The sequence below is a fragment of the Octopus sinensis genome, linkage group LG6, assembly GCF_006345805.1.
Source record: "Octopus sinensis linkage group LG6, ASM634580v1, whole genome shotgun sequence".
Taxonomy (NCBI): Eukaryota; Metazoa; Mollusca; class Cephalopoda; order Octopoda; family Octopodidae; genus Octopus; species Octopus sinensis.
In genome coordinates this window covers 40,200,894-40,227,429 of record NC_043002.1, presented here as the reverse complement: position 1 = coordinate 40,227,429, position 26,536 = coordinate 40,200,894, and the positions used below count along the sequence as shown (strand labels likewise).

Genomic DNA, 26,536 nt, shown 5'->3' with positions numbered 1-26,536 from the left:
CATCACCGTGCTTGCTTCTGTTGTTACATAATATCTCTTCGATTTCCCCTACTGCATCATCACTATATTTTGTTGGTGTTATTACATACATATATGCGTGTGTGTTTGTGAGTATATATATATATGTACATATATATATATATATATATGCGCGTGTGTGCCAAAAATCAACAGACGCTATGAAAAATATTTACTCAAATACTTTAGTAATCAAATCATCTGAATACCTTCCACCTTATTAATTTTCATTCTTGTCAATTTTCCTTCGGAATCAAGATAGTTCTTTCTGCTTTCTTTGTATATTTTTACGTTGAATGTATCTCGTGATGTTTTCATTATAATTGTTGCTATAGCTGGCTGGCCTAAATTTATTTGTTCCATAATCGTTGCTTGATAATTTCTTCTTCTTTTTGTCCGTCTTCCCCCCTCCCACATTTCTTTTCCACTGCAAACATTTATAATTCCTCTTCGTAATAGTGCAAAGAGTTTAACATTCCTCTCAGTAATTATTTGAAAATGAAATCAGATACATTTTGGATTCTAATTTGTAAATCTCATTTATTTGGTATTTCAATTAATGCACATGCTTTTTTAATCATGTTTATTATTTGCATGATGCTCACTATATATATATATATATATATATATATATATATATATATATATATATACACACACACACACATATGTATATATATATACACACGTACGCATATATATCTATATATACACACGAATATATGTGTGTATACACACACACATGACATGTATTACAGCAGTGACACGCCACTGATCTGATGTTGTAGTTCTCGGAATTTATATATATTTTATTGTAGCCATTCTATTTTTCAAATATTAAACGAGGAGTAAAAAATTGAACGATTCTGTATTTCAATTCTGTATGCCTGTTATTTGTCATGCGAATTGGAGAAACTGTATATGTTGTGTGTGCATGTATTTGTGGTCTTCCTCTAGGAAAGATTTAATGTATTTTAACTGCAACTCCCATATTGTATATGTGTATAAACATATCATTCTGAACCTTTCTCTTGTAGATGAAATGTCTTCCTTAAACGAAGCCTTTTCTACCAATAATTATGAAAGAAATTTCAGAAAAAAATCTGAGACGGGAAGCGATTTTAGAGGTTGTCTGTCCTCAGATATTTTTTTAATTATTCTATTGCATACAAAAATATCGAGGAATGGAAAGGGAAACGCGTTCTTGCAAGTATAGTTTACACACCAGGAAGTTTTTTGAACATGATCTAAAGTCTTTCGTAATAAAATTTTAGTTTACCGAAGTTATTTTTCTGATTGATTTTCTGTTTTCAACAACAGATCTTCCCTACGCATGGATAATTGTTTTCTCAGTAAATTTGATGTTGGTCTTGATGATGGTAAGTTTATGGATGTCAATGGGATCAGAAAAATCTGTTTTGTTTCACATGTATATAAGCGTGGCTGTGTGGTAAGAAGCTTGCTTCCCAACATTATGGTTACGGATTCAGTCCCATTGCGTGACACCTTGGGCAAATGCCTTCTACTAAAGCATCGGGCCGACCAATCTTTTGTGAGTGGATTTTGGTAGACGGAAACTGAAAGAAGCTCGTGTGCATATATGTATATATATATATATATATATATATATATATATATATATTATATATATATATATATATATATATATATATGGTAATTGTTCAGTTTACGTTCGTAAAAAAAGTAAAGGGACATAACCAAATACACCAAATTTGATTCTTTACTCACTCCTGTTACCCCTCGTCATCTTTATGTGTTATTTACAACTGATTTCTAGCTTCAGCTCTGGAGAAAATAATTATTTACTTGACTTATAAAACTATCTATTTGTATCTTTCACACGTAAATCTGTATTTCTGACTAGTTATCTAGCTATCATTTCTTACTGCCTTCTTCTTTCCTTTCACAAAACAGACTTGCAGCTAAAAGTATGCTTCAAAAAAGATATAAAATAAACAAGAACTGAGAAAAAACAAAAGCAACTGAAACTAAAATCAAAGCCATTAATATTGTCAACAATATGTTTTGATTTTACGAACGTAAACTGAACAATTACCATTTATATGTGTGTGTGTTTGTCCCCCTGCTATCGCTGACAACCGATGTTGGTGTGTTTATCTCACCGTAACTTAGCGATTCGGCAAAAGAGACCGATAGAATAAGTATTAGGCTTACAAAGAATAAGTCCTGGGGTTGAGTTCTTCGACCAAAACCTTTAAAGGTAGTGGCTCCAGCATGGCAGCAGTCAAATGACAGAAACAAGCAAAAGAATATATATGAACTGCAGGGGTAAAACTGTATAATAATAATAATAATATTTTGTCTTGTAGGCATTTCACTAACGAAATAGTTTTGCATTAGGAAGGGTACTAAGGCATGGAATGATGATCAAGGCTGAGTGAGTTTATAAGTTTTTCTACATGTAGAAAGAGAAACACTTTTGTTAAGCTATAAGGTCACTGGTACTTTTATGGGTAATATTTTTTTTAGCTGATATAGTCAGTGTCCTTTGTCAAGTTTTTTGTCTTTTCTAAAGAAAAATGTTTTTGCCTATTTTGTTAGGCATTGTTTCAATTTAAAGCAATTTTCTTTTCTTTTGAAATAGTGAAATGTTTTATTGTTTTAAAACTTCATGTAAATCGATTAAAGAACAATGATTTTACATTTCTAAAAATAAATTGTGTGTCTCTCTCTTTTATCATTTTAGTTGGAGCATTGGTTTGAAGCAACACTGAAAGAAAAAAAAGGATTTACAGTGAAAAAAATGGGAGAGGATGGTGCTTGCCTATTTCGAGCAGTTGGTGTGTAGTGAATTATTTTTAACAAAGTCATTTTAATTACTCAAAGTTCAGTAGGAAAATTATTAATAAAACATAAACAGCTTCATGTTTAATATTCTTAGTGATGATGCTTTTAATGAGTTGGCTGTTTTCATATATCTGTATGTATGAGTTGAACAAATAGTCATGGCTAATTCAGGATAATTTGTAACTGAGGTGAACTCCTTCACAAAGCAGTTCCAGCTTCAGTGGCAAATTTTATAAGGAAATTGTCATTCTGAATCTAGTCCCACAAACCTATATCCTAAATTGACTTTACTTAGTGAAGCTGTGTGCATGTAAGCACATTAAGTTCTGGAGTGGCAAAAAAATACTGCTTTGTTTATGCATTGAGTATAAAATTTGAGCCCACAGCAACTTATTAAAAATGTCTAAATAGATATATTCAACTTGATAGTATCATTTTGAGAAGTTCCTTTCCAGTTTTTATAGTTTTATTCTGCAAGTTCAAGAGTTTGTGTGTATTTCTATGTATGTACCTTCTCAACAGTTTTTTTGTGTCTCCTTTTGAATTCTTATCTAAAAAAAAACACCAAAAAAAGACCCCCCCCCCAAAAAAAATCCCCAGCTGATGCCATGTATTATTCCCTTTCATTTGGCTGATTTTATGTCTACATATTCTGTTGCTTATCAATTGACTAATAATCAGGTTATTAAAAACTGCTTTGTCATTTACTGCATATAGTATATAATTTTTAATGGCTACCATTAATCTGTCACAACCAGTGAGACATTGATATTTTACTTTAGTGTTGCTGAACTTAAATGTTTTGAAAACTGACTGCTTCAGACCTCAAGTGCTTTACTCTATCATTAACATCCACTTTAATACCTTTAGGTGTTGGTGTATTTTCTTTGACTTGTTGAGAAGATATGTGAACCCCCAACTATCCTAGTTTTATGCTAAAATTATACAGGAAACATATATTCATTTCAAGGTTTTTCTTTAGAATTTATCTATTTGTGCACTGTGCATTCAAATAGAGAATCTTTCTTTCCCCGAATGGCATCGTATCATATTTCACTATTTGTTCATGTTTTTTTCAATAAAAAATATATTTTTTAATGTTGAATGAAAATGGACAACTTGTTATTCGCATTGCATATATAATTAATAATAAACCCTTAATAATTAGCCCAACTCAGATTACTCAATGATCCTAACTAGTATTAAGTTATAATTAAAAAAGCATTATATTAATCTGCTTAGTGACATTTATGGCAACTAAGTTTCTAAGTAACGCTTAGTAAACAAAAATATTCCTTCTTCAAAATGTAGCTTTAATTTTTTTTCTTGTTAAGTAGAATTGGTGATGAATGAATTTTTAATGAAGCAATCTTTCTTAAAATGCATTTTATAAAGTATTGTAAATATAAAATTACCTTTCTTTTGAGTGCTGGATTTAAGAGTTTTTTGTAAAAATAAGCTTCTGAATTAGAGTAAAATATTACAGGTGTTTTCTTTGTTACAAATTGATTTTTCCACATTCTTGAGCAGAGATTTGTTCTTTCATTGCTTATTTTCTATATTATTTGTAAAAGGAGCAAAACATGGAATTGTTTTAGAAAGATCTTTTGACAGAATCATTTTGTCTATGGTTATAGAAACTTTTCAAAATTAGCTCTTTCTTTGTTTCTCTCTCTCTCTAAATGCACACAACACACACATACTCTCATCACTTCAACATCCACTTTGGCATGCTTGCATGGGTCATATGAAATTTATTGAGGCAAATTTGCTACAGCTGGATGCCGTCCTGTTTGCAGCCTTTACTTTTTCCAAACATGGTAATATTTCCCCACAACCAGACATGTTTTCACAGAATATTGGAAATGAATGAAATTCATTTACAACAATCACACAGTGTCAAGACAAGGAGATACCAACATACACAAAGAATCAAACAGATGTGTTTGTGTGCACTCTTTTCTTGACATTATATGATGATAGTAAATGAACATCCTGTCATATAAGCATTGTTGTTTGTTTCTGGCCTTCCATGAAAAATATGTCTGGCAATATTTCTCTGTTGTATGATACTTTGGGCAAGTTTCTTCTACTATAGTCTCAGGCTGACTAAAGACTTTTGAGTGGACTTGGTAAATGGAAACTGAAAAAATACTTGTGAGTATGTGTGTGTGTTTATGCCTGTGTATGTCTTTATGTTCGTTTACATCCTGTTTTCATTTATGAAAGTTGTGAAACACTGTCACTGTTTTCAGTTCTCAACAACAAATCATCTGATTGCTTTGCACCTTTGATGTTTGTATAGAATATGAGATTGTTTACTAGAAAAGCAGGTAAGGGTTAGCTACAGTAAGGGCCACACATTTATCATGAAACAGTTTCAATAATATTTTCATCTAATTCATGGGTGTAAAAATGGCTGTAAAAGCGAACATAAGTATGTGTGTGTGTATAAAAAATGTGTGTGTTTGATTGGGGTCTGTAAAGTTTCTGTCTACCAGATTCTACTCCTGATTCTGCTATGTGTAATTGAGCCCAAAACGATGTAGTTGTGAAGGAAACTTAACACAGCTATGTTTGCTCCTATGTTATATCATCATCATCGTGTAATGTCCGTTTTCTGTGCTAGCACGGGTTGGACGATTCGACCGAGGTCTGGAAAGCCAGGAGGGCTGCACCAGGCTCCAGTCTGATCTGGCAGTGTTTCTACAGCTGCCACGATCGGTTGGTGCTTTTTACACTGCCGCTGGCACAGAAGCCAGTCATGGCGGCGCTGGCACCGGCCACGTTTGAATGGTGCTTTTTACGTCTACCGGCACAGGTATCACAACTACAATTTCCATTTGATATTTATTTTGATGTTGATGTACTTGACTCAATAGGTCTCCTCAGGCACAGCAGGTCATGTGCCAACGGCACAAGCCAGTCAAGGCGGTGCTGGCATTGGCCATGTTCGGATGGTGCTTTTTACGTGCTGCCGGCGCAGGTATCGTAACTACAATTTCCATTTGATATTTATTTTGATATTGATATTGATGTACTTGACTCAATAGGTCTCCTCAAGCACAGCAGGTCACCCTACGATCCAAGGTAAGCACAGCAGGTCGTTGTGCATAAATAATATGTATAATAATATTAGTAATAAATATTTGATGTTTGGAAGGGCATGCCGAATCAGAAAGGAGTCTGGTGCAGCTCCTCAGCTTGCTAGCTCTGGTCACACCGTCCAGCCCATGCCAGCATGGCCAACGAATATGAAATGATGATGATAATACACACACACTCTCTCTTTTTGTCTCACTCTCTTAGGTTTTCCAACTGGGGTATCTGTGTATCTACTCTACTGTGAGACACCTTATCTGCCCTTTCTATTCCTTAGATCTCTCAACTGGCACAAAACCACAACCCTTTAATACTACTCCTCTTTTCCCAGTTGAAGGTTTTTTTTATATTTTGCAAGGTACTTGGTCAACCTGTTAGTGCTGGTGCCACATAAAAAGCACTCAGTACATTCTGTAATGTGGTTGGCATTAAGAGCAGCCAGCTGCAGAAACGATGCCAAAACAAACAGTGGAACCTGGAGTGGCTACTTACCTTACTAGCTCCTGTCAAACTGTCTAACTCATACCAGCATAGAAAATGAACATTAAATGATGATTGCACACGCACACTGTATTTGTATGGAAGTTAGTGGGTATGCATGTGTTGTGTGTGTATATTAATATATATGTATATATATTTACACGGACATATTGCAGGTGGAACCCTAAAAAAGAAGTTTCATGATCAAAATTATTGGCTTGATACTGGAAATGGAATAAGTTGTTACAGGACATTTCAGATATTGTTTTTATTGGGAGGGAGGAGTTGAGGTAGAATGGGAAGAGAGGAAAAAAGGCAATGAAGAAAAATTGAAAAAAGAAGTGCCATCATCATCATCATCATCATCATTATCATTTAACATCCGTTTTGCATGCTGGCATGGGTTGGCAGTTTGACAGAAGCTAGGCAGAAGACTGCACCAGGCTTCACTGTTTTTATGGCTGGATGTCCTTCCTAATACCAACCACCTTACAGAGTGGACTGAGTGCTTTTTACATGGCACCAGCAATCTCAGTGAAAAATACATATAGAGTTGGATGTAGGATGGTGGGCTAAGTGAAGTGTTTGAAGACAGTGAATTCAAGGTAAAGTGTATGTATGTGTTTATATGTGTAAGTGTGACTGTGTGTGTCTGAAAGAGGGATGTGAAAATTACATAACCACATAGCCATGCCTACTATTCAGTCTAGGGTGTTGTAGGAGGTGTTAAGATAAGTGTATGTTAGGGTTGTAAATTGAGGCTGAAAGGAGCATGGGTTTTGAGAGGAAAATGCCTTGAGATTAGGGTTCCAGAATCTAAGGCCAGGCAAAACACTGTTATGTGGCCTGTGAAGCAGAAATAGCAAGAGAGTGTGTGCACATATGCTGCCTCACTGTCAAGGTGACTCCTGTGATGTCTGGTTGAGTAGGAGGGTGCCATGATGAACACGGAAGCTATGGGTGCAAGCCCAGGTGAAGCCACCTGAAGGTGAAATAACCTTATGCTCAGACATTGCTGTTATTTTGCAAGGGCAATTGGTCAGTGATGGTCTTTCTTAGTCATGGGTGAACATCCATGATCATTTACGTATGAATGTAGAGATACGTATATGTACACTCACACACACACACACACACACACACACACACACCACACACACACACACATATATATGTATATCATCATCATTATTTAGCATCTGTTTTTCATGCTGGCATGGGTTAAATGGTTTGACTGAAATTGGTAAGCTGGAGAGCTGCACCAGCTTCTAGTCTGATTTGGTATGGTTTCAACGGCTGGATGCCCTTCTCACTCCAAGAATGTAATGGGTGCTTTTTATGTGCCAGTGATACTGGCATTTGGTTAATGGAAATTGAAGGAAGCCTGTTGTGTATACACATATATGTTTTTATATTTTTCTGTGGCCAGACATGTTGCAGGCTATTAGAAATGAATAGCATTTACATTTGCAATTTCAAGACAAGGAGACAGACATACTCACACCCACACACATACATGCACACACTCATATACCCACACATGCATGCATATATACATATGTCATATACACTCATCTCCATACACAAATGCATACAACAGGCTTCTTTCAGTTTCCACATACCAAATCCACTCCCAATACTTTTGATAGCTCAGAGCTATAGAAGACAGTCATTTGCTAAAGCTGACATGTAGTGGCATTTTGGGCAAAGTGTGTGTGTGTGTGTGTGTAGATGTCTGTGGGTGCAGAATGTGTGATCGAGAAGTTTGCTTCTGAACCATGTGGTTTTGGATTCAGTCCTCTTTGGCAAATGTTTCTGTTCTCTTTCTGTCTTGCTCTCTCTCGCTCTCTCACCCTAGCCGAGTAACTATGTACCTTCTCTATAGCAAGACACCTGTTTCTGTCTCTCTGACACAAGATCACCTCCTCCAGTGCCCCCTTCCCTCTCAGAACTCCTTGTTTTGCCAGTTACTTGCTGACCCTGCTGGTGCCACATGAAAAGCATCCAGTCCACACTGTGCAGTGGTTGGCATTTGGAAGAGCATCTGGCTGTAAAGACCAGGCCAAAACTGATCACTTGTGTTGGTGCCATGTAACAAGCACTTAGTCCACTCTGAGGGGTGGTTGGTGTTCGAAAGGGCATCTAGCCATAAAAGGCATGCTAAAACAGACACAGTAGCCTGGGGTAGTCTCCTACCTGGCCAACTCCTGTCAGATTGTGCAACCCATGCCAGCATGAAAGGCAGACATTAAATGATGATTATATATATGTCTATGTGTGTGTATATGTATATATGTTGTGTGCTTAAGAAGCTTGCATTGTGCTATTACATGGTTTTGATTTCAGTCTTAATGCATTGCACCTTGGACTGACTTTCCCAGGCTGACCAATGCCTAAAAGAAGCCTGTCAGATATGTATGTGTGTTACCTTCATGCAGGTGATGTTCTTTGTTTCCAATCTTGTGTGAAAAAATGTCTTTCCATGAGAAAATATTACCTTGCTTGGCAACAGATGAGCGTTGGTGACAGGGAGGGCTTTTGGCTGTAGAAAATTCACCTCAACAAATTCAGTCTGACTCATGCAAGTATGGAAAAGTGGATCTTAAAACAATGTGAGTGTATATTATACGTATGTATTTGGGCATATTTATGTGTGTCTGTATATGTTTATAGATATGCAAATGTGCTTATGTATATAAAGGTATTTATTTATGTGTACATATATTTATTTACATATATATGCATATATGTATGCATTTATAGTAATATTGTGTGTATCTATATTTATATATTTATGTATTTATAGTGATGGTGCATGTGTGTGTATGTATGTGTGTATATATATATATATATATATATATATATGTATATATACTGCTGGTGACAAAGGGCCTCATTCTCAAAGTAAAAGGTAGACTGTATGACGCATGTGTCCAAACAGCCATGCTACATGACAGTGAAACATGGGCAGTGACTGCTGAGGACATGCGTAAGCTTGCAAAGAATGAAGCCAGTATGCTCTGCTGGATGTGTAATGTCAGTGTGCATACACGACAGAGTGTAAGTGCCCTGAGAGAAAAGTTGGATTTAAGAAGCATCAGATGTGGTGTGCAAGAGACAACTGTGCTGGTATGGTCATGTGTTGCGAATGAATGAGGATAGCTGTGTGAAAAAGTGTCACACCCTAGCAGTTGGGGGAACCTGTGGAAGAGGTAGACCCAGGAAAACCTGGGATGAGGTGGTGAAGCACGACATTCAAACATTGGGCCTTACTGAGGCAATGACTAGTAACCGAGACCTTTGGATGTATGCTGTGCTTCAGAAGACCTGACAAACCGAGCGTGATTGTTGCCAGGGTCACGGATTGACTCCCGTGCATGTGACATGTAAAAAGCACCATTCGAGTGATTGTTGCCTTACTGGCACATGAAAAACATTCGAGTATGGTCGCTGCCAATGCAGCTGGACTGGCTCCTGTGCAGGTAGCACGTAAAAAACACCCTTTGAGCATGGTTGTTGCCAGAACTGCCTGATTGGCCCTCGTACCAGTCGCACATAAAAGCACCCACTACACTCTCAGAGTGGTTGGCATTAGGAAGGGCATCCAGCTGTACAAACTTTGCCTGATCAGATTGGAGCCTGGTGCAGCCTCTGGCTCACCAGTCCTCTGTCAAACCATCCAACCCATGCCAGCATGGAAAGCAGACATTAAACAAAGATGATGGTGATATATATATATGAATGTATATGTGTGTATATATATACATATACACACACACATAATATATAAATGTGAATGTATGTAGTTGTGTGTGCTTAGCACAAAATGGCTCTGCAACGGTGCATCTTAGACAAAAACAAACTTGATTTTTGAAATCTACATCCCAAAGACAATATCGTTTGTAAATAATAATAAAATATAATTTGCTACGAGAAATAACTCAGCTTTTAGATTGACAAATCTCCCACTCTCTATCTCCATCAATCTATCTCTCTATGTATTTATCATACTCTTTGACACTCTCTTTGTGTATATGTATCAACTCTCACACATAGCTTTCATTTTGTTTAAAACCACATTCTTCTTCTTCTAATGTTTACTTTCATTTTATGGTACATAGCTTATCATGCACAAAATGCTTAGCTTCCACATCCTGTTTTCTGATTGGATAAAAATGATCAAACTTTAAATCTCTGACATTTTCCTTGAATAAATGAATCACAAACTCAGATTTATCATGAAAAAGTACATCAGTATACCAAATTTGAACATTTTCACTTCATTTTAAAATTTCAAAATCTGTTTCTATCACTTTTTTCTCATGGTAGACTTTTTCATTCCTTATAAAAGTATGTTGAGCATGCTGGGGGTGTGTGTGTGTGTATCTGCATTTGATTTTAAAAAAGGCATGTAAAAGATAATTTATTTTAATAGCCTACTTTTCTGCTAGTAAATATGTTTTTTCTTACACACACGCACACACATGCATGCGCATAGGCTTGCTTGATGTGGGGTGGGGTTAAAAATATAAATAAAATTTTTTGTTGTTGCTTAAATCCCAACAATGGACTACTGCATCATCATTTCGTAAAATTGGGAGAAAAATATTGAAGAACATTTAATACAAGTCAGAATGTCAAAGAAATGAGGAAGGTACCAGGTGGTTGTGGGATATGCTAGAAACAACAGCTAAATCTCCCTTAAATTACCTTTTCATCTGAAAATTATTTTGAAATTATAAGCAGAAACAAATTGCAGATTTGGACTCTGTATTTTAAAATTATGATTAAAAAATATTTTTGGAAAAATAAAAGCCAAAATTTTAGGATTTATGAGGGTGGGGATGGAGTTAATGAAAATCTTTTTTAAAAATACCACTATTGTTTGTAAATTATGTTTCATTTTCTGTTTGAAAACAAAGGAAATGGAGATTGTAATTTCACAATTTTATTTTCTATTTTTAACCTTCATGGCTTCTCCCATTGTTTTAAGTGTGTAGTGCAAAAAAACATTGGCCAAAATCAGTATTGAGTGGGGGAGGTGGGAGGGCGGTTGAAAAATAAAAAAATTTCAACTGTTTTTTCATAAAAAGGTCTCCCCACAATCATTTGCAAGGGTGTGCAAAAGAAAAATTTTTTGAAAAATCCCCATCAAGACAGAAAATCCAACTTATGTGGATGTGTTATTACAAAAGTCTGGCAGTGATGGGTTACTCAGATAATATTTAAATATTTGTCTTTTGGTAGCTTATAGTTGGTTTCCAAATTTTATAAATATTTTATTGAAATATTTGTTTTACAGCTGTATAATCTTCTTGATTCTAACTCTTACCTATTTTCGAAAAATGCATGCAGCAGATATAAACAAATGCTGACACACTCATGAGCATGTACACACACATACTTGTATAGACATGCAACAGGTTTCTTTTTCAGTTTCAATCTATCACATTCATTTGCAAGGCTTTGGTCCACTCAGAGCTATGCTAGAAGACTTCTGCTGGGCCATGTAGTGGGATTGAACTCAAAAGCCTTACAAGTGAATGTGGTAGTGAACCTCTTACTCACACAACCATGCTTCTATATGTATCCACTTATATTGTTTACATAGCATCAACATGAACTTGGTAACACTTTTGAGCCCTTTATCCAGAGGCCTGCACCTGTGATACTGAAAATATTTTAATATCAATAATATTTAATACACCAACTTGTTGTTTTTGTACACATGTACCTGTGGTAGGTGTCACACTTCTAAGGAAGAAATGAGTGATAAAGTAGGAGAGAGCAGGACAGAAAGAGAGTGAAAGGCAACAGTGTTTGTTTTTTATTTTTAAATGTTTATCACATAGTAAGGAAAGTTGATACACAGATTGAAAGAAATGTTGATACATAGATACACACACACATTGTTAAATTAAAAGCAGGAATGAAGAGGGACACAGAAATGAGAGATAGTTGATACATAGATAGAAAGGAAAGTTCATACATAGATACACAGACACCTTGTTAAATCAAAGACAACCACAGCAAATATTGTATGTCACTTTCACTTTCCCATACCACACGAGGATAAAATTAACTTGCAAGTGGCTGAATACTCCACAGACATGCAGACCATTTATGTAATTCTCAGAGAGATTCATTCTCACACAGAATATGACAAGGCTGGGCCTTTCGAATTACAGCTACAACTCCTTTTGATCAACTGAGTGGACTTCAAGTGGTTGGAAGAAAACAAGAAAAAGATCCTATATAGGGGCAGGAAAATCTTTTTAGTCATTAGGGTCACTATGGGTGTTACTCTGGTCCTAACAGCGACATTTCTGGGTCTCACAGATCTCGAGGCCAAGCCCCTAGATAGATACCAATGCACAGGCTGTTGTTATCAAACTGAGTGTGAGTCGAGGACGAATACATGATGGAATAGCAATTATTTTGCCTTAGTTTTCACTGCTTATACTAAACACATGACATTTTTGCCTTACGATATGGAACATTTCCTTTTCTTTCTTCTTTCACTCTTTTCAAAAAAATGGCACTCCATTGGTTATGATGATGAGGTTCCTGTTTATCTGATCAACAGAACAGTCTGCTCTTAAAATTAATGCACAAGTGACTGAGTGCTCCACTGACATGCATACCATAAAGTAGTTCTCAGGGAGATTCAGCCTCACACAGAATGGGACAAGGCTAGCCCCTTTGAATTACAGCTACAACTCATTTTTGCCAGCTGAGTAAACTGCAGCAAGGTGTAGTAAAGTACCTTGCTCAAGAACACAGCGTGCCACTGGGGATTATACTCATGACTTTATGATCACAGACTGAATACCCCTAACCTCTGAGCCACACACCTTAACCCTAGAGGAAAGGAGTGAAGCAAAAGAGACAGAGAAAGGAAAGCATCAGTCATTTACAATGACAATTAGACTGAAATACCGTTGATCTTTTCTAGCTTCTTTACTTTTAACAATGAAAAAGAGCAAAATACATTTGATAATGAATAGAGGGAAAGTCTTTCAGGTGTTTTATGTTTTTATTCTGGGGGTTCTAGAACGATCGAGTGTTAGTTCTCTCTTCTTTTTTCCCACCCCTGGTACTTATTTGCCTTCTTTCATATTTCTTCAAGTCTTTTAGTTGTGGGGAAAGACCATGTTCTTTTTTCAGGCATGTTTACCGTTTTCTCTACAAACTACAAACAAGCTTCCCTCCTTTCCTTTTTTTTTCATACTAAAACTAATACAATTTTGAACGGGGGGGGGGGATAACTATGAAAAGAGTCCAGAAAAATGGGTAACACCCCCTACAAAATGGGTGGGGGAGAAAAGTTGCCAATAGGTGACTGTATGAAATTCAACTCTACTTTAAAGAGCATCTTCTATAGCTTCAGGGTGACCAAAATCTTAGTGAATTTGGAGATGCAAACTGAAAGGAGCCTGTCATATATGTTTGTATATATTTATGCATGTCTGTTTTGTGCCCCACCCCCACCATCACCATTGCTTGACAACCAACGTTGGTATGTTTGCGTCCCCATAACTTAGCTGTTCGACTGATAAAATAAGCACCAGTCCAGGGATTGATTTCTTCGAGTAAAGGGCAGTGCTTCAGCATGGCCACCGTCAAATGACTGAAGCCAGTAAAACAATAAAAGAATACCAGAACGTTCTGTACCACTAAACCAAGAAGGTTCTTTGAATATGTACGATGTATTTCAAGGCTAAATAGTAATTCTGTTTACGTTTGCATAACAGGTATTTTGGTTAGATTATATAGTTATTGGTTTTACACTTTGTATATTCTGTAACTGACACAATATACAAACATTTCTCATGGCACCCGTACACAATTTACAGATGCTTACATTTTTTATATTTTCTGTGAAATTTTCATGGATCCAGCTAGCCTGTATAAGGTTTTAATAGCTGTGAATTTCTGCATAATTTTATTTTAAACAATCTCTAATTTGCACATGTTGGTGTGTGTTGTATAACAGCAGCAGACAACTAATTCTAACATAATTTTTACATTGCACCCCAAAAGAAAAATAATTTGTTTAGTTCCTGTTTAACGTTTAGGTCAACTCTGATTGAGAAAGCTTATGATCAGAACTGTTTCAGCTGTCATCATCTGTCGCTTTCCCATTTTTTTATACATTGTGTATCTATACCTTTTTTTTTTTAAATGCAAGTTGAGTATGATCTGAGGGAAAGTTGGCTGTTGTTTCAGGCAGGTTAAGCAACTATTTAGAGATTCCTTTATTGGTTTGAGTCTGTTGGTTAACTCTGTCAGGTAAAATCAAAGAAAGACCTTCCTGAAAATTGTTAAATTGCTGATACTTTAAATTTCTATCATTATCTAAACATACACCCAGAAACATATGTATAACCATTTAGCATTCATATTACTCTGACAAACGTTAATGCTTATTTCACACTGTTCTGAATTTATCATGCATCAACTTGAAGCTTGAAAATAAAATTTTATGATGTGGTTGTTTATTTTGAGACTGTAGGGTTGGCATAAGAGCCTGGATCTGGTCAGTTTGAATGTAAAACAGGTAGAATATATGGGCTGGATATGACTGGTTTAAATGCTAAAAGGATAAATGGGATTACTTGTAAGCATAATTTTAATTAAATAAATAAGGCTATAATAAATGTTATTTTTAAATTTCTTGACTTATTAATTTGTGTAGTTAATTGTATATATGAAGTTTTCATTTTTATATATGTGTTATTTAAAGTAATGTTTTTTTTCTCAATTTGTTTCCTAGCTGACCAAGTTTATGGAGACCCAGAAATGCATTCTGATATAAGAAAAACCTGCATTGATTATATGGTGAGTTAATCTATCTAATATAATAATGAGTGTAGTGTTTTTATATATTATATATATATATTTGTCCAAAGTCATGCAGTGGGAGGGAGTGAGAGAAAGAGTAGTATAAGTGAAGGGAGAGGAGAGAAAATAATAATTCAGTGAAGTAATGAGAGTAATAGCCATGACTGACAGGGAGTGAGAGAAAGTCGCAAGAATGAGAAAGAGTAAGTGGTAAAGAGAGCATTGTGTACACCATACACACATACATATATATGTATTTATGAGTGTGTGTGTGTGTGTGTGTGTATATATATCTGTAAATGTAATATGTGACAATTATTCGGTAGCCAAGATAAAACTCCGAGTTTCGGATGCTGAGGTGGAAATTCACGCCACCACCTCTTCAGTTATCCAGCCATTTTACCAAATAATTGTCACATATTACATTTACAGATAATTTCCTCTATTTACATAATATCGAGGTCTCTTTCTTTCTTTTGTTGTCTTACCATTTTTATCAATATATATATATATATATATATATATGTAGTAATGAAGGAAATATAACAAAGTTAACAATCAAATATATATTCTTTATTCCAACATAAGACCTTGGGAAAGGTTCTTCTTAAAATAAATATTAACAGGATTATCATTGAAAAGTTAGTTAGAAATTGTTGATACAATCATGTCCAGCACATCCTACTACATTATATATGCCTGCAGAGGCTTCCCTATAAGACAGGGTTAGAGGACAATCAGAAGAATCGTTTCACAGGTGAAATGTTTTGTGTACATTTTACGAAGATCATTTGCTCTAATATTTCGGTTCCAATGTGTGTGTGTATATTTATGGTATATAGTGTTTGTTATTAGTTCACTGGTAATTTCAGTTGAATTCAATGAGAGGTTTTTACTCAGTGGGACCTGAATCTTAAAGCTGTCCATCAAGGATTTTTTCATTCATGGGAAAATACTTGGTGGAAGTAAGAAAGGAGAGGTGGCCTTTATTCTGCACATTAGTCTCCGTCCCAGTGAGACAACCCTTCCCTTTAGTATGAGTAGACGACAGTTTCTTGTTATCCCAGCATTTGCAATCACTATAAACAAATCACAAGGGCAGAGCTTCAATAATGCTGGCATCATCCTACTATCACCAGTATTCAGCCATTGACAACTTTATGTTGCATTGAGTAGAAGTAGAAGCAGTAACAATATTAAAATGTTGGTAAAGAACCATCCAAAACAAAGTGAACTTATTGGTGGTAGGGTTTTCACTAGAAATGTGGTGTTGAAGCAATTGCTAAGATAAAGGTTGTAATATTTTCATTTTATGTTCTGTATCATTTTCATGCCATCATTTCTAATGGCACAGGTACATTAGTATTATAAGAATATTTAAGCCATTTTCAGGTAATGTTACTAAATGCAGATGTTTAGGAGTGGGTTTTATTTTTCATTACAGGCTGGGCATTTCCACCCGATTGAGTGAGTCATAAAACATAAATTGATAATATAAATAGAACATTTTGCATTCAAGAAAGTAGAAACTAAGTTGTGAATATTGACTTCATTGGGTAGGTTTAGCAGGTAGTGGTGAACAAATTTTTGTATTGAATTAGCTTTTGAGTGAATATGCAGAAATCTGCAAGTTTTTATTTTGTTTTTCTATTTATGTTACCTGAATGTAGTTGACAAAAATTTATATGATTGTTTATTAAGGTAAGAAAAGGTCTTTAAAATGATTTTCCATCAGTTTTTCTATTAGAGAAAAGTAGTACAAGTTAAATAATTTTGTAAATTAAGATGTTGAAATGGGATATATATATATATATATATATATATATATATATACATACACATACATACTGGGTGTATCAGCAAAATTGTCCAAATTTTAGATTCAGTTTCAAATCTTTGTATCTCAGGAATGTTTAAAGACAACTTAATGGAATTATCAGAGGATTTTCCAATGCTATTGGATTCTACTTTGAGCAACAAAAAATGTTGATCACTCCAAGATCTCCAAAAGAATCGTGGTGAAGTTGATCATGGATGAAAATGATATTTTTATGAATAACCATAGCTCAGGATTGAGAGTTCTTTAAAGACTGGAATAGTTATTAGTGTTCTTGTTGGGGTTTCTCTTGCTCAGGATATTTAGAAAGAATCCAGGTCTTTACATCTTTCAAAATCTGAACATAACAAATTTCTGTCAGTCTCTCAGCCTTCTCAAAGATAATCAATGGCATCTTACCATCAGAGGCCACACAGTCGAAAATCATCACTATGGCAGGGCTGTTGCACCTGAAAATGACATTTTTGACTCTCTCATGAGGATCAGGAGACAGAACATGGCTGTTGTGTCTGTTTGTATGCATATCTTAGGTGAAATTCTTATCTGTGTAAAAGATCACTCCAGGATTATGTTTCACTTCGTTCAAGATGATCTTCACCCTCTCCAACATTCTAACCTTTTGTTCTGGAGTTACAAGGTACCTCACAGGTCTTAGTACGATTTCATTTTTAAGTCTTCTGTCACTGTTTTTTGAAGTTTAAAATGAGGAACTGTAGCAACAGCATCATCCCAAGTGTGGGAGCAATATTCTATCGTGAGTCTCACTTGACCTTGGTAGTGTCAGTAAAAGGATATGCTTTTACCAGGAGAGATCTTTGGTGATGGTGAGGTTTAACATTTGGAATAATTCTGAGAGCTCTAGTTGTATGTTGCTAATGTTTAAGGGAAGTGTTGTGCAATGTTGTTTTCTTGATACGAGTAGTGTTTGTGCTTTTTTATTTGCTGTCGAAAGAGACTAGATTTGCATATTCATATTGGAGGATGCTTTCAAGTTCTCTGTTCATGGAAACAGTGTAAGTGTTTTGTGTGGATGATGCATTATTGGGGAAGGTTAGGGAAGAATGGAGGGTAGTAACATCTGCATAAAGAGTAGGATTTATTGGACATGACAGCAATTAAGTCATTGAAGTATTGAAGGAAGAGTAAGAGTGATGGGAGGAAAAGCAAAGCTTGGGACACAGAGATAGTAGAGTAGATCAGAAAAACCTCTTTCAGTACACTGCAATAATATTATCTGACGGGAAGCTTTTGATCCCAGAGATAACTGGTGGGGCCCAGAGGCAGGATGTTTCATTAGGAGATGTGCATGCTAAATATGGTTGAAATCTTTGCTGATGATGATAATATTGCTGATAAGTTGCTTTTGTTAAATTTCTCTTGGGTGAGATCTAATGGTGAGTGACAAAGCAGAGCGGGTCCCCAGTAGATATGTCTTTACAGAATTTGAACTGGTGATCAATGTATTGGCTGTCTCCATTACCTTTGCAGTATAGTGAGTGCGATAAGATGATAGTAGGTTTAGTGGAGTTGCTTCTCTTGGGAATGATATACACTATAAGTGTATTTTGAAAGAACAATAGATCGAAGAGATTGAGTATTGGGGCTAGTTTTGAGGCACAATGCTTAAGGGTAAAGAAAGGGACAATGAGTTTGATGGCCTGTATGTTTGAAACAACTGGAAGTACTTTCGCATTTTGGTATGTATGTAAAATGTGAACCTGAGGGTGGGGGGAAAAAAAAAAAGATTTGGAAATTTATAAATGTGCAGTGTGGAGATGGATGCAAAGCCGGCAGCCAAAGTGGAAATTTTCTCTGCCAGGTACTGCTTATAGAACCATTGTTGTTGAGAAGTAGAATATTAATGTGGGAAGGTGATGGAGATTCTTTTGGCAAGGGACTAAAATGATTGACTAGCAGTTTGGGAGGTGGGATAACTAGAGGACTGTGTGTTGCATGGGAATATTCTTCATAGATTGGGTAGTGGTCATGTAAGAGTTGTAGTGCTGGATAAATGATGAATTTCTTCAAATGTTGTAGGTCTTGTTTTTTGTCTGTGGCTGTGAGTGAATTACTTGGGAAACTGTTCGGAACATTTAAGTTTTTGTTGCATGTGTGATGTAGCCAACTGACATAAGTCCTATTGGATCTAGCAAGTGGGGTGGAGTATTGTTTATATGTAGATGCATATTGGGTAGATGTATTGAGATAGTAGTCAAAAGAGCTGATAGATGCTGAGACAGCTGTGATGTAGAGATGAAGTTCGGAAGTAAGAAAGTGATCAAGGGTGTTTATAATGTGTGTCTGTCAGTCTGGGATGTGGTAAACTGAGAATTGCAAAAAGATTTGTTTTTTTGCCTCAGTGGTATAGATATGAAATGTGGACAAGAGCAAAGTGCAATTGTGAACATTGAAGTGATGGGGAGGCTGTCTTGAAAGGATGAAGTGAGATATATCCTCACTGCAGTCAAAGTGTTGCTGGTGGTTCGAAGGTACTGAATTATGAAGTGAATAATGAGCTTTATGTTGTGGTCTACAAAGCTACTATACTTTTGTCATACAATTATAACGTTTCTAAACATATTTTGAAAATCTATAGGGGGTGGGTGGGTCTTTATTAGATGTTTTACTAAATCTTCATCACTGATATTTTTTGATGTTTGCTTACTGGTTGATTTGAAAATTAGCTACCACTTTGCTGTTGTAGACTGTTTGCTGTATGTTATTTTGGATCATCAGATTACTTTCATCTGTTTTCATCACATACCTTTGCTACCAGCTGAATCTCTTTTGCTGCAAGCAGTGATTAATACCTTTAATTTTCAACTTTATTAATACTTGTCTGAACTTACAGTTTAACTATTTATGTTGTGTTCTCAGCATTTAAATATAATATTTATTATGAAGACTATCACTAATCTCTGAGCTTTGAGTCTTAGCCTGGATTCTGTGTTGAAATGGTATATTAGAAGTGATATTGAAATGCATCTGCTTTAGATCAACCAGACTTTGGTAATAATAGCTTTCCATTTAGTTGAATATTGGACACACACACACACGTTTAATGAGTACACATTTAGGTTGCTGTGCAAGTAAACCACATAGTTAAAGCACAAGAATCATTCTGCAGAATATTCATAAAACATCATCATCTTTATTTAACGTCTGCTTTCCATACTGACATGGTTTAGACGGCTTGAGTGGAACTGGTAAGCCAGAGATCTACACTTGGTTCCAGTCTGAATTTGGTTTGGTTTCTATGGCTGGATGCCCTTCCTAATGCCAACCACTCCGAGAGTGTTGTGAGTGTCTTTTATGTGTCACTGGCATAAATATATACATATATAAATTTATTTATAGACCTACTCACAAACATGCTTTCTCAGTATTTTAGTTAGTTAATTCCTGATGCAATAAATGTACTAATGAACAAATGGCTTTTTGTAAGGAGCTGTAAACCTTCTGTCTTTCTGAACTGGATGAAATGAACACCGTTTGAGCCAGTAATGACTGACAAAACTAATTGAACTGTGATTCACTCTGATCAGCAGAGTAAAGCATGTCATTTTCAAACTATATGTTCATTAAACAATGCAGACATTCTCTCTTAGTACTTTAGTTAATATAAATTGATTTTGTTTGGTATCTGTAAAAGTTTAGCACTTGTCTTTTGATGAAAAAAAAAAAAATTTGAACTATAACATTGGTTACTAAGGAAATAATATCAGTAGTTTTAGCAATTCATTTCCTACTTGCATGTTAATTCATTGCAAATGTGTGATAATTATATTGTAGTTTATGAAAATCGGAGATTCTAGTAATATAGATTTTGGTCTTGTTTTAAAATGTGTGTGTGTATACCCACACTTCTGCTTATATGTCTGTATATAGTATTTCATTATATTATATAAATTTGGCTGAATCAATAAGTGTTTATTTAAACTAGTACATCTGTTACCTATATTACATGATTGTAGGCAATGTAGATATGAGGAGATTGAAATAAAATTAATTTTGTTTGGTTTTGATTTGTAGAATCTTTCTTTAATGTGGTTTAATTTCATTAAAAAAAAATATTGAGAAGTTCACTCTTTAGATTTACAGTTCAATAATGTAAAGTAGTGTAATCATACTTCTTTCAATCAATACTTTTGAGTGCTAAATATGAAAAACCATATATATTGTATCTTTTGTATTACTGGTGTGTTTTCCATGTAAAAGGGATCATCCCTTTGTCACCAAAAATCTGAAGTACATTATGCAGTAGGGTATTGTTCTCATATTTGAAGACTATATTTTTTTATCACTATCATAGTAGTCTGAGCCATAGGAAAACCATCTTATTGAAATAATTTCTCTTCATTGAAAACCCTTAGGCCCTGGGCTATAGTTGTTTTGTTCTAGTATCCTTTCACTTGGACTACTTACCTGCTTTTTACTGTCTTTTCTGTTTTTTCTCTTTAATTTTTCTGCTACAGTAATTATATGAAGACTGTCGTTCTAATGATTATCATCTTGTAGAACTAATTACTTTTCTATTTCTTCATGCAACTCGATTGATTGAAGCTTCATGATATACTGAAATTAAGAAAGATCCCTACATTGCTGTGCACCAATTCTTCAAGATTTGTTCATCAGGATTTCTTTTTTACAAGAAAAATTCCAAAACATAATATAATTTTTTTCAAGATTATATGGCAAAGTAGCCTTATCAGAATTCTTTTCAAAGAATGTTTAAAAATTAGTTAAATAGAAACAAGCTTCCAGAATTTTTAGTAATTTGGGTTATAGAATTGTTATAATATGCAAAGAAAACTAATTTTTCTATTTCCCATTTTTGACAACCATTTTCCAATCTGTATATGAAATTGGAAGCAGGTTCAGACAATACTGAAGAATGTATGAAATTGGTTTGTTTCCTTCTACTGTTAAAGTAGTTATCTTGAAATCTTTAAGTTTTCTCTGATATTTTTCTGTTCTCTTGGTATATTATCCAGTCATTTTTATAACTGGTTCTTTTGCAGGTCTAATGAAGGACAATCTTTCTTAGTTTCATCTGTGTATTCTTAGTTGGTTAACTCCTCCATGCAGTTGGTCCCTTAACACACTTGCTTTCAACTAGTAGTACTCTGTGTCATTCTTTTCTTGTATAAGCTAGAAGAAATATTTTTGCCAATGTCTAAATAGAATTGGACATTTCTGAATGTGTCATTTATATTTTCTTGTCTATTAGTTTTGCTATTCGTTTAACTATGTTCCATATTTCCAACTGTGACAGGTATGATTCTTTCATATTTTGACAAGGATTCTTCAAGCTCTCTAGTGTCAACAACCATGAGAAAATGCACCCAGACACTCTGTAAAATGGTTGATGTTAGGAAGGGCATTGAGCCATAGAAATAAGCCAATTGACATGTTTCAGCACCTAGTGTTTGGGATCTGTAGTTCCCAGTTGGAGGCAACTTGGACCATGACAACCTGTCCAGCCCATGCCAGCATGAAAAATGGACATAAAAATTATTGATGATGATTGTGACAGAAATTGATGTTTTGACATAGAAAGTTGTAAGGTAATTCATTCTGTTTAATGCAGTCTTGCAGAATACATCTTAGCAAGTTGTTTCAGTTGACCTTTTGCTGGGATCTTTCCTTTTCTGATGTGTGTAATTTTGTCTTTTTATAATTTTTAAAAAACTTTGCTCAATGATCCTGGAGTAACATATAATTCAGTGTTTGTTTGATATTTTATATGAATTTATTTTCCATTTTTTATTTTATTTTTAGATCTAATTTTGTTTGAGTTCATTTTATACTTAACCTAAAACTGTGTTTTCTTCTTTTTTATTTGCAGGCAAAAAATGTAGATTACTTCAAACATTATGTTACAGAGGATTTTAACACTTACCTAAATCGTAAAAGGAATGACAATTGTCATGGTAACCATGTTGAAATGCAAGCATTATGTGAATTATATAATAGACCAATTGAAGTATACCAATACAGCTTAGGTAAGGCAATCATCTTTGACAGGTACATCTGTGAGAGGCTTAGAAATTTGCTTTGCAATCATATAGTTCCAGTTTGATCCTATAGCTTGGGTTAATCTGAGGTTATGGTTAACCCAAGCTTTGTGAGTGAAATTGAGTAGAAGGAAACTGGTGAAAGATTGTTTAATGGGCTGTATTGGATGATCATGGCTTCTCCTCCCTTTTCGTATTGATATTGACCTTTTTGAGACATGGTATTTTGGTATGTGTAACCAAAAAGGCCATTTTTTTCTGTTGAGATTGAAATTGATGGGTGCATGTAGAAAACAATGGATAAAGTACCTAAAACTATTTTATTGATATGTAAAACTATATTATGAAAGCTTGTAAACAGTACAATACATCCATCACAATAAGAAAACCTAAAACAGCACATAAATAAATAAAATAATAAGCATAAATGCTTCCTTGAAAAGAAAAACAAAAAAAATATGTACTAGTAAATCTAAAACTACACTAAATCATACAAGAAAAGTTTTTATGCAAAAATATTTAACAGTGTGTAACAGCTAGCTAGCACTTGTGTTTGAGGAAACATGGTCCATGAAGGTCTTTTTTTACACTTCTGACACATGGTTCTAGACCTTTTTTGTCCCCCAGGCGTTCTCCTGTCATTACAGACACAACAGTCCTTTCCTTTGTTTTGAGAGTTGGTGACCAGACCATGCCTCCAGTCTCCTCAGAGGGACCACTCCTCAGGTCCATGTAGACTTTGATCAAGGCCTTAACAACCAAAACACAAACCCTGGCATGTCTATCTGATGTGTGCTCCTTGTAAATTATATACGAGTTCAACATTCTGGAGTGAATGTTGAAAGTTCCTTTTTTCCAGTATTTAAGTGTCCTCTCATTTAGATAGCTGTACAGCATCATGTCACCCTGGTCTATCCCCACCATGTACTTGTTGTAAGCAAGCACAGAGAAGGGCTTGTAAACATGTGCTGCAGCTCTATGGGTTTGGCCTCGTCTTCTCATTTACACCTGTTAATCCCCAGCTTTCTCCTTGGTAGAGAGCAACAGCACAGCATTTTTGGGGGGACTTTTTGCAGAATGCTGTAGTCAAGATTTTTCCCTGTCTGCAGTTTAAACTCTCACCTGGTTGTTGCTGTACTTTTAAGGCTTTTTGAAAGCTCCTTTTTGTTTCTTTGAACAGTTCCAGTTATGTGGGTGTTATTTTCAGTCAGTTCACAAAACATGATATCCTTTGCCAAGATAGTTCCCAATGGTGCAGACCTGTTTCACTTTCTCTGTCTTACTTACTTCAATAAGCAAAGGAGCCCAGCAAGTAAGCTGAAATAGTCACTCAGCATCCACAGTTTGATGCTCCATTTGTGGTGATGCTTGTTGGGCAAATACTGCATCAGCTGAGTTTTGTTCTTTGTCCCAATCAAACTTTCATCAACACATATGCTTCTGTGTTGTGTATAGTGGTGACAAAACATCTTATATGCGTGGCCAATGATTGGAGAAAACTTTGCACAGGGATCATAGTTCACATCTTGAGGATCTGGTTGATTCCTATTATCCACCATGTGAAAAAATTTCAACTAAAGTTCAAACCTGCATCTGGCCATCAGCTGGTTGAACCAGGGTGTGGTTTGTGATGTCAAATAAGACCAATAGGATTTGATGGTTGGTTTTCTTAGTAGCTCCGTGTTGAGAATTGCAGCAGTGAATTCCTTCATCTCTGTGCCTAATGTTGGCATCCAATTCTTGGCGATTGATGTAGGTTTCAGTCTGGCTTTGGTCAGAAACTGTCTTGCATAATGGTTTGTCTCAATCAAGAAAAGTTTTGTCATTGTGTCTATCAAAAGCAGCAGGAAGTATGCAATGGGAGTGCTTTCTTTTGGTGGCATGTTTTTTGGTGCTGTGGACTCAAGAAGCTGGTAGGGATCATCACAATCCAATTTAGTATCATTGATCCTGAACTATGGCATCATTGCAGAATAAGTCTCGTCACTTTCTATTTCACTTTCCACAGATTCTTCAATATTTTCATACGTGCTTTCTTTGAATCACTAGAATCATCATCATCATTGTTTAATGTCCGTTTTCCATGCTAGCATGGGTTGGACGGTTCGACTGGGGTCTGGGAGCCAGGAGGCTGCACCAGGCTCCAGTCTGATCTGGCAGTGTTTCTACAGCTGGATGCCCTTCCCAATGCCAACCACTCCATGAGTGTAGTGAGTACTTTTTACATGCCACTGGCACAGGGACCAGAGGAAGCTGGCACAGCCTTGATCAGTTGGTGCTCTTTACATGCCACCGGCACAGGAGCCAGTTGATGCAGCGCTGGCATTGGCCATGTTTGGATGGTGCTTTTTACATGCCACCGGCACAGGAATCACAACTGCAATTTCCATTTAATTTTCATTTTGATGTTGTGTCGGTGGCACGTAAAAAGCACCCACTACACTCATGGAGTGGTTGGCATTAGGAAGGGCATCCAGCCGTAGAAACATTGCCAGATCAAACTGGGCCTGGTGCAGCCTTCTGGCTTCCCAGACCCCAGTTGAACCGTCCAACCCATGCTAGCATGGAAAGCGGACGCTAAACGATGATGATGATGTTGATGTACTTGACTCAATATGTCTCCTCAAGCACAGCAGGTCGCCCTACAATCCAAGGTACTTTTGAATGGGCTGGGGCTGGTTATACGAAACTGGTGTAGGATACAACCATGAACTCACTTTATTTGCTGGGTCTTCGCAGTCACAGTATATCTCCAGAGGTCTTGGTCTTTCGTCATTGCTTCTGTGAGGCCCAACATTCGAAAGTCATGCTTCACCACTTCATCCCATGTCTTCCTGGGTTTACCTCTACCCTGCATTCCTTCAACTGTTTGGGAGTGGCACTTCTTCACACAGCTCTCCTCATCCATCTGTAGTACATGACCATGCCAGCACAAACGTCTCTCTTGCACTCCTCATCCAATGCTTCTTATGTCCAGAATTTCTCTCAGGGCGTTTACACTGTCGTGTGTGCACACTGACATTACACATCCAGCCGATCATGCTAGCTTTATTTCTTTCAAGCCTATGCATGTCCTCAGCAGTCACAGCCCATGTTTCACTGCTGTGAAGCATGGCAGTTCGCACGCATGCATCATACAATCTACCTTTCACTCTGAGCGAGAGGCCTTTGTCTCAAGTAGGGGTAGAAGCTTTCTAAACTTTGCCCAGGCTATTCTTATTCTAGTGGTAACACTCTCTGAGCATCCACCTCCACAACTGACTTGGTCACCTAGGTAGCGGAATGTGATGGAATCTCTTTTCTGAGCATCTGTGGTGTTTATTGCCCCTGTGCATCTACCGCACACGAAAGCTGTCTTCTCGGTTAATCTTCCTTCGATGTTACTGCACCTCTTATGTGTCCATAGCTT

At 36.0% G+C, this 26,536-nt stretch overlaps 1 protein-coding gene across 1 annotated transcript in view; it reads left to right on the top strand.

The window, feature by feature from the left end:
- Positions 1 to 26,536, top strand: part of LOC115212860 (OTU domain-containing protein 5) — a 41,295-nt gene that overhangs the window by 2,279 nt on the left and 12,480 nt on the right. The window contains exons 2-4 of the mRNA XM_029781647.2: positions 2,747 to 2,840; positions 15,206 to 15,270; positions 22,959 to 23,115. Coding sequence (XP_029637507.1) covers positions 2,747 to 2,840; positions 15,206 to 15,270; positions 22,959 to 23,115 — 316 coding nt within the window. The remainder of the gene's footprint in view (positions 1 to 2,746; positions 2,841 to 15,205; positions 15,271 to 22,958; positions 23,116 to 26,536) is intronic.